We start from the raw sequence: 9,382 nt of genomic DNA on the forward strand, positions 1-9,382 counted from the left end.
TGGGGAGGACCGGCCTCTAGTTCCCAGCTGGAGGCGGTTTGACCTGGAGTGTCAGAATGTGGGGAGCTGAGGAAGCTCCTGGGTGGCACAGAAGTCAAAGAGGAGGAGCGAAGAAAACTCGAGAATTCCGCGAAAGAGTCGGCAGCGAGGGACCTGCCGACTGGGGGAGGAGCGGGCAGGTGGAGCGGGGGTGGGTGGAGACAAGAGGGGGAATTAGACGGCAGAACACCAGAGCCACCTAAGCCCCTCCAAAAACCCAAGGAGCGTTAAGTTGCTGTGGGGAAGGCTTGGGGAAGCTTGGGAGAAGGAAGTCCTTTGTAGATTCCACCCCGCCTCCAAGGCCAGCCTGGGTGGGCCACGGTTAACTGGAGCGAGATGGCCAAAGCCATAGGTGTGTCCCGTTCAGAAAGATCTAGGGACCTTCTTGGTCGATGTCTCGCGCCTGGGCATCCCGGTGAAAACTGCTTGGGTTCAGTTTTCCATTGCATGAGTTTTGGTGGAATCTGGTCCCAGGTGGAGTCCAGCCTCCTGCCCCGCAGCTGGGGCCGCACCTGACCTCCCACGCCCGCCGAGGGGACAGCAGACCGCGCACTCCTCCCGGCTGCGCGGCACCTGCGCCCAGGAGCCGGCCGGCTGGGTGGCTGGGCGCGGATCCCGGGCAGGTCGCGGAGGCGGAGGGGCGGGCTGGGGGCGGGCGCGGGGACAGGCCCTGCCCCTCCCTCCCCCGCCTGCGGGTCGCAGCCGGGACGCCGTGGCGGGGCAGCAGGGAGGAACCGCGCCGCCTCCGAGAGTCATTGGAGGACCGTCGCCCGGAGCTGATAAATAAGGGCCGGTCCCGCGGCCGCCAGCCAAGTTGGACGTCGCGACCCGAGCTAGGGCCAGGTCAACCCCGGGAGGCGAAGCCAGGCGACCCCCGATCGGCCATGGCCTCGCTGCTGGGAACCTACCCGTGGACCGAGGGACTCGAGTGTCCTGCCCTGGAAGCCGAACTGTCGGATGGGTTGTCTCCGCCGGCCGTGCCCCGACCTCCGGGGGACAAGGGTTCCGAGAGCCGCATTCGGCGGCCCATGAATGCCTTCATGGTGTGGGCCAAGGACGAGCGGAAACGCCTGGCGGTGCAGAACCCGGACCTCCACAACGCGGAGCTCAGCAAGATGCTGGGTGAGTGCTCGCGGGGCCCGGCTGCACCCGGAGGGCTCGGCGGGGGCGCGGGGCGATCGCCGCAGCGACACCTCCGGGGCCGAGCGGTGCAGCCATGGTTCCGACAGACCCCTCCCTCCTTGGGGAGATCCGGGCCCCAGGGGGCAGGTGCGACCGGGTCCCGAGGACGGGCGGAAACGTCGGGCCTGGGTGGAACCGCGTTTGCTGGAAGACCGAGGCAGGAAACCCCACCATTCCCTACGCCTATGACTGGGACGGAGGGAGATTGTCACAGATAAAAAGATAACGAACATACGTCAAGAGCGGCCTCACCGGGAAGAATCCCTGCTTTGAGTTCAATTAGTTAACAGCCCAGACCCAAAAGCAACACCAACCCCCCAAAAAGTCCACCCAGTGTAGACTAGATTCGCTCACTTATTTATTGCAGAAGTGTAGATAACTTGAGGAAGATGCGCAGAGCAGCTGGGGGTGGGGGCGGCTGTCCTGGAGCCCAGTGCTTCTTAAATGCTGCTGGTAGATAATGGGGACAGAAGGGACCGACAAACCAGAGTCCCCATGACTTCCACATGAAGATGCCACCGTTCCAAGAACCCCGGTTATCTGTCGATTTTCTTTTCTCTCCTGTGTTTGGAGGGAAAGGTTCTTAATTTTTTTCGTTGTATTTATTTTTATGGTTTGTGCATATGTGTGTGTGTGTGTGTTTGTGTGTGTTTGTGGGGGCATGTGCACCACAGGGGCATGTGGGGAGGTCAGAGCACAACCTGCAGAAGTAGGTTCTCTTCTTCCATCATGTGGGTCCTAGGGATTGGAGTTCAGGTTGTCAGTCTTGGCACCAAAGGCCTTAACCCACTGAGCCATCTCAACAGCCCTAGAGCAAAACGTTTTTCAACCTTACCTTACTTCCAATGTCTTTGCCCTTAAACGTGGCTTTTATTCGTTTTAACCACATTGTGCAAACAGCAGGAGCCAGGCCCTGTGAGGAGAGACACGCATGGCATGGTCATTCAACTCCACCCGCTGGGATTGGAGCCCTTCCGTTTTCTGTCTGAGTGCAGGCCCCTTCCTCCAGCAGAATCATAGAACAGGGGCTGACTTTATGGTGACTGAAGTCCTGGGTCTGGAGAGAAGGTCTAGGCTGCTAGCTGGTTAAAGGCCTCCCAAGCAGTTGGTGAGGACTGCTGGGTTCAAAGCGCCTTTTGCCTGCAGTCCAGCCTTATGGCTAGCTGTGCCCACTGTGCATTGGTGAGCACTGTCTTCCGGGCTCTTCTGTATAAAAGAATACCCTGTGTGTTGTGTGTATTTTGTACTGTCTTAGCATAATGAGGGACATATTAATACATACAATATTTGTTTCTTTGACCCAAAACCTTATATTTTTCTTCAGATTTTAGATAAAATTTTTTTAATGAAATCCTAATTTTCCCCTCATCTCCGTATTGATTCGTTCATAGCTGAGAAGAGAGCATTCCTAGGAATAACCAGAGTCCTGTTGCAGGCTTGGGTGGGAGGAGAGAAAAGGCTGCTGAAGAATCCAGGTTGCCTGCTTAGGGGCAAGAGCAGGGCAGGCATTTTTTTATGAAATCCTAATTTTCCCCTCATCTCCGTATTGATTCGTTCACAGCTGAGAAGAGAGCATTCCTAGGAATGACCAGAGTCCTGTTGTGCAGGCTTGGGTGGGAGGAGAGAGAAGGCTGCTGAAGAATCCAGGTTGCCTGCTTAGGGGCAAGAGCAGGGCAGGCAGGGTCTTCCCAGACAAAGGCTGATCTCATCTGGGATAGGGCACAATTGGTTTTGCAAGAAAGATTCCAATTCCTTCAGCCTTAGCCACAGCCCTCAGCACTGGGTGCAGGAAAACAAGGGACTCATCTTGTTGAAACAGAGACTCTGCACATTAACAGATGCAGCAGCATCGCCCCTGTGGTCTTCCGTCCTGAGCCCTTTCTCCCCTTTCTGACTGATGAGAGGCAAGACCTGGATGTGACACTCACAGTTTTTGTCACTATGTACTCCCCAAACTTTAGCATTAAAACCTAGGTACAGGTGAAAGTGGAATGATTTAAGTATATTATGAATGCATTAAGTGAACTATTTCTAGTATTTATGAATAAGAAAGTATATCACGGGAATTAGTCACTTGGTAGCACTTAAAATGGAACTTGTATTTTATTAACACAATAACATCTGGACATTTAGAAACAAAGAGTCACATTTTATATTCAGACCATGGACAGAGTAGAGGGGAGTGTCTGGATGGTAGACCTCTTGCAAGAGCTTTGTGGCCTCAGGCACAGGCTGGGAACCCATGTCCACTTCTTTATTTGGAGTTCTGAACACACTTCAAGTCATTCTTTTAAGTGACAGCTAAGTACAGAAATGGATGACACCACAGAATAAATGATAATTGCTGTCCTCGAGCGCTCAGCACCTTTTCACGCTCATGGAGCCAGCCAGTGTGAGCCCCAAGGATTGGCACACATGACCTTATGCTTGCCACTGTGTGGCGTGTGCCCACTGGGAAGATGTGGCTCATTTCCTTACAGGGCAAGAAGCTCTGAAACGTACTTCAGGACACTTTAAGGTCATGGGGAATCATGCTAAATTTACAGAGTCTTGAGCCCACCTTGGGAGGTAAGTTTAAAGCATCTAGATGTGACCCTTTCTGGAGCCAGGACTGCATAACACCCATTGAAAGATGGAAGAGGGGTACTGAGGAGATTTGCAAAACATCAGGCAGGCAGGGAATGACCAGAAAATCAAGTACAAGCAGCATTCTAGCACCAGTGGGCCACTAGTAAGGGTGATTTGACTCAAGAGAGCTCTGAGCTGGGTACTGGCAACTGCTCTTTACTTTATAGTGAGGAACACAGACACAGGGAAGTAAAGGATTTACTTCTGTGTAGAGTCCTGCAATGGTCAAAGGGCCCATATTCAATGGCAGCTGCTGCTGCTGGTGGTGGTGGTGAGTGTGTGTGTGTGTGTGTGTGTGTGTGTGTGTGTGTGTGTGCTCCCATGCCTGTGTGCAGATTCTAGCGTTCTGGTCATGCCTAGGCCTTCATATAGCAGAGTCTATTTGACTTTCAGAGATAAGGAATAGTTACTTGGAGCCTAAATGAGAAACTATAATCTACTTGCATTTATGGACCGATTGGCTTGGCTGAGCCTAGGCTTCTTTGCACAAGGGCTGTGAGAGTCATACATAAGTAAACATTACAGTGTCACTTCCTCAGAGGCAGGGAAATTTCATTACAGGGCGCACATGGATAGAATTGACCCAGTCAATACTGTGGTCCTTAGATTGTTTTTTACTTTCTGTTGCTAATTGGGTCAGGTGAGCCTTCCCTGGGAGTCCCACACTGTTTGGATTACCTGGTGGTTCTGGGTGAGGTGATGGTTTTTAAGCATTCTTAATTCTGTATGAATTAACTCTGTGGGTCCAAACAGGAGGGGTTTGTTTAGCCCCTCAGCGTGAGGCAACTGAGATAGGGAGAGAATGGAAGTAGGCTGTGAGAGGGAGGCTGGTAGATGGAGTGAGGAACAGAGATCGGTGGATATGGGATGCTAGAAGGGCAGTGCACCCCCCCACCCCCGCCATCAGTGCAGATGCTGAACGCGGCCTTCTCTGGTTTCTGTGATCAGGAAAGTCCTGGAAGGCGCTGACGCTGTCCCAGAAGAGGCCCTACGTGGATGAGGCAGAGCGCCTGCGCCTGCAACACATGCAGGATTACCCCAACTACAAGTACCGGCCTCGCAGGAAGAAGCAAGCCAAGCGGCTCTGCAAGCGCGTGGACCCCGGCTTTCTCCTGAGCTCCCTCTCCCGAGACCAGAATGCCCTCCCGGAGAAGAGCAGCGGGGGCAGGGGGGCGCTGGGGGAGAAGGAGGACAGGGGTGAGTACTCCCCAGGTGCCGCCATGCCCGGACTGCGGGGCTGCTACCATGAGGGTGCAGCTGGTGCCCCTGGCAGTGTGGACACGTACCCCTACGGGCTGCCCACACCCCCGGAGATGTCTCCCCTGGACGTGCTGGAGCCGGAGCAGACCTTCTTCTCCACCCCGTGCCAGGAGGAGCGTGGCCACCCTCGTCACATCCCGCACCTACCAGGGCCGCCTTATTCACCGGAGTTCACCTCTAGTCCCCTCCACTGCGGCCACCCTCTAGGTTCCCTGGCCCTCAGCCAGTCCCCAGGGGTCTCTATGATGTCCACTGTTCCTGGCTGTCCCCCATCTCCTGCCTACTACTCCCATGCCACCTACCACTCTCTCCACCCCAACCTCCAGGCCCACCTGGGCCAGCTCTCCCCACCTCCTGAGCATCCTGGCTTCGACACCCTGGATCAGCTGAGCCAGGTGGAACTTCTGGGGGACATGGATCGAAATGAATTTGACCAGTATTTGAACACTCCTGGCCACCCTGACTCTGCTTCAGGGGCTGGGACCCTTGGTGGGCATGCTCCACTCTCCCAAGGGACCCCAACGGGCCCCTCAGAGACCAGCCTCATCTCTGTCCTGGCAGATGCCACCGCCACATACTACAACAGTTACAGTGTGTCATAGAGCGTGGAGGCATGGAGCCTGGCCCAGCCCTGCTGCCCTCTCCATGTGGAGGGCTGAGCAGAGCCAAAACTGTGCGATGCCACCAGCCCTCAGTGAGAGGAAGATCAGAACTGCTTCCCCAGAGCCTTCATCCTAAAGCCAGGATCCAGTGCCACATCTGCCCCTTCAAAAGGGTTTCTTGGCTGCACCCTGGGAGCACAGCCCTGAGAGACTGTTTGCAGTGAGACTTTCTCTGCCCGCTCTCCCTTTTCACATCAGTGTAGCTGATGGCAGGAAGCCCCGTGCATTGGAGCCTTCTGTCTTTGATGGAGCCACTTCTGATCTATGGTGCTCTTGGTGAGAAGAATCCAGGGCTGGAATTGGGTCCTGTGGTCCATCTCAGTTCAGTCTGAAATACTAGCAAATCCCCACCTGGCTCCACTCTCTCTAACTGTCCTCTCTCTGTAAAGTAAGGGTGGACTTGACAGCCAAGCCTTCTGCCCCATGGACCAGGTTACTGTCCTCTCAAGGAAAGTGGGAGAAGTGTCTGGTGCATGACCCAGCAATGGACAGCCTCACAGGAACTTCCAGGCTTTCTGTTTTTCTGCTCTCCCCTCCAAAGCTACCCCAGAATTCCAAAGGGACTCCTCTATTTGAGAAAAACATGCACCCTGGGGCTGGCAAGATGGTTCCGTGGGGAAAAGTGCCTGTTGCCAAGCTTGATGACCCGAGTTTGATCCCTGGAACCCACACGGTGGAAGGAGAGAGCAGACTCCTGCAAGTTGTTCCCTGACCTCCCCATGCATGCCATGGCATGTGCCTCCCCCACCACATGTGTGCTCAAGTACACACACACACACACACACACACACACACACACACACTAAATATAACTTTTTAAAAACAAAATGTCCACCGTGATTTGGGAATTTAACCAATATGTTCTTGCATCACTGAAGGTGAAATTGAACTCAAAGTATTCTCTTAAAATATATTTTTAGATACATTATTCTTTGCTGTACACACTTCAGCAGACTGTAAGGGAAAGAACTTCTCACCAACTCCCAGTGGAATAACCCAGAGTCAAGGACCTAAAAGGACTTTGCCATGAAGCACCACCACTGTCTTCCCATCCAGATGTATTGATTTCCTGAGCAAAACGGCAGTACGGTCCCTCTCCAGATGCAGAGGGGGAGTCCTTCTGGCTGTGCTGGCTGTCCTTTATCACCCTCCACTCCTGAACTGGATCCTTTCAAAGCATTCCTGACTCTAAATCCCATACATGATCTCCTTCCCTTTGTATCCCAAACAGAAACGCGCTGTGACTCTGAAGACGTTTCTGAGCTCTGGTCCCACCCCAGACACCACCATCCTTCCAAGCCTCCTTTGAAGGAACGTGTCTAACCCTGAGCTAACAGACTGGTTTTTTGATGCCTGCGTACTATTGCCTGTATGAAATGTGTGTTTTATATACTCTGCTGTTAACTTCACCTTATATTTTATATTGTTGACAAATCTTTTTTTTCTTCAAGAAGTCTTATTATAAAATCACTTATAAGATATGATTAATCGTTAGGTTATTACTTATATACCATTTGGTGATAAATAGTAAATGGTTGATGATATAATCGGCTGGTGCCCAGTCCCAAATGTGTATTATTAATCTTGTAAAACAGTATCACAGACGTTAAGCTAATCTGTTCCATTTTCACAAGAATTACACATGCTTGGAACAGTTGTGAATATTGATTTGTCAGACATATTTAATTTAAATAAATGTTTTTGTACTGTGCCCATTTTATCCTTTGAAATAGAGTATTGTGTTGGACGGGGATGATTTCAGGCTAGGCACAGGTATTATTACACTCAGTGGTACTTGTGGTGGTGTTCAAATTGTTTTGGGTCAACTTTTTAATTACAAAAAGTTGCTGTTATTACATAGGGCCTTTTATTTTTATTTTATCTTATGGGTCATCCAAGAGAGATGAACTCCAATTGCACACATTGGGAGCAGTGTTTGTTGCCTTTGACAGTGAAGGAGAAAACCAATCCGCAGCCCACATGAACGGTTTTCTTTATCATGCCTGTAAAATGGAATGAGTTAACCACAGGCTTCCCAGACACAGAAAGCTACCTCCTGTGCTACTTTTTCTAGTGTTCACGGCATGGTATAGCAATGTGCAATGGCCCTTGGGACTTGATGGCACACTGTGGGGAAGGCAGGGAGCACAGCCTGGGAATCAAAGGTCGAGACAGCTGGAGCTGTCCAGGATTACACTCCCAGTCACAACGCATCTGGAAAGCAGCATTGCTCAGCCCCTGTGCAGGCTACCTCCTGCTGGCCTCTCTCCAGTGAAGCAGTTCGTTCATGTCAAGGGTAGTCATGTGCCTGCTCAGGCCCCCTGGGCCAAGGAATGGGTCTTGGGAGGACCCACCTGGGCCTCTGCTCATCTGTTTTGATGACAATAGTCATTACTTTAATGGCATTGTATAGATGCAGGGAGCTTTACAGAAAGGTTTGTGGGCTGTTTCTTATCCACACCCCAGGTGGGGCCCGTCATTTGTCATCCACCTGTCCCATTGTGCAGCCAGAGACACTGAGGCCCAGAGTGGGAGCTGGCATGGGCTTACCACAGTCATGGAGGGGAGGCCACAGCACCCACCATACACATTTGTTGGCAGCATTTCAGTCAAGCAGTTTCATGGCTGGCAGCTTAGTCCTGTTTTCGGTGTTTGGTTTTTGTTTGTTTGTTTTTAATGTGGTTTTATGTTGTAGCCCAGGCTGGGATTAGGGCATGTGCCACCACACCCAGTCAGAACTGAGCTGTTTGGGAAGTCTCCGATTCTTCTAGGTCCATTCTCCTGGAACCATGTTCCTAAGGCTTTTGTAGGCATGCTTCTCAGGCTCTGAGATACATTCTACATTGCTGAGGGGACTGGCTTGCACCTGTTGCAATGTAGGCTGGAGAAACAGCTTGGAGATGGAACATAAGCTTTCCTTTTTAAAAAAAAATATTTTTATTTATTATTTTTATTTTATGTGTATGCATGTATTGCCTGCGTGTAGGGTAAGTGCACCCGTGTCGTGCAATGCCTGTGAGGACAGAAAAGACTGTCTGATCCCCTGGAACTGGAGTTACATCCCCTGGAACTGGGGTTAAGAACAGTTGTTAGCTGCCATGTGGCTGTTGGGATTCAAACCCAGGTCTTCTGCAAGAACAGTCAGTGTTCTTATCTGCTGAGCTATCTCTCTAGCCTATTACTTCTTTTTAACTATGCATGGAAGCAGGGCATGGTGCCCCACACCCTTTGTCTCAGCACTCATGAGGCAGAGGCAGGCCGATCTCTGTGAGTTCAAGGCCAGGTTGGTCTACAGAGCAAGTTCCAGGCCAGCTGGGGCTACAGAAGAGACCCTGTCTCAAAAAGACCAAATAAAATATAAAATAATAAATGAAATGAAATAATAAAATAATAAAATAAATAAAATATCCATGGAACGTTTATGTAAGCAGTCACATTCTGCGTAACCTTCAGACTGGAGATTAAACTCAGTTGGCAGAGTGCTAGCCTAGCATGCATGGATGAGCCTTATAAACTGGGTATGATGGCACACTCCTGTAATCCCAGCATCCTAGAGATGAAGGCAGGAGAATCTGAAGTTCAAAGTCATCAATTTCAAAACAAAACACACA

At 51.3% G+C, this 9,382-nt stretch overlaps 1 protein-coding gene across 1 annotated transcript; it reads left to right on the forward strand.

Annotated features, from left to right (window-relative positions):
- The first annotated feature begins 754 nt into the window (after positions 1-754).
- Positions 755-6,433, forward strand: Sox7 (SRY-box transcription factor 7). Its single transcript, XM_008828098.3, has 2 exons — positions 755-1,161; positions 4,798-6,433. Exons 1-2 carry the CDS (start codon positions 924-926, stop codon positions 5,709-5,711), a joined length of 1,152 nt encoding a protein of 383 aa, XP_008826320.1. The 5' UTR covers positions 755-923; the 3' UTR covers positions 5,712-6,433.
- Positions 6,434-9,382: the final 2,949 nt, after the last annotated feature.

Source organism: Nannospalax galili, unplaced genomic scaffold (genome assembly GCF_000622305.1).
Source record: "Nannospalax galili isolate Female #2095 unplaced genomic scaffold, S.galili_v1.0 scaffold612, whole genome shotgun sequence".
NCBI lineage: Eukaryota > Metazoa > Chordata > Mammalia > Rodentia > Spalacidae > Nannospalax > Nannospalax galili.

Excerpts from the sequence above, each read along its gene's own strand:
- Sox7 (XM_008828098.3), top strand. The coding sequence starts at position 924 with ATGGCCTCGCTGCTGGGAACCTACCCGTGGACCGAGGGACTCGAGTGT. Across the intron at positions 1,162-4,797 it reads GGAGCTCAGCAAGATGCTGG|GAAAGTCCTGGAAGGCGCTG; the intron begins GTGAGTGCTCGC and ends TTCTGTGATCAG.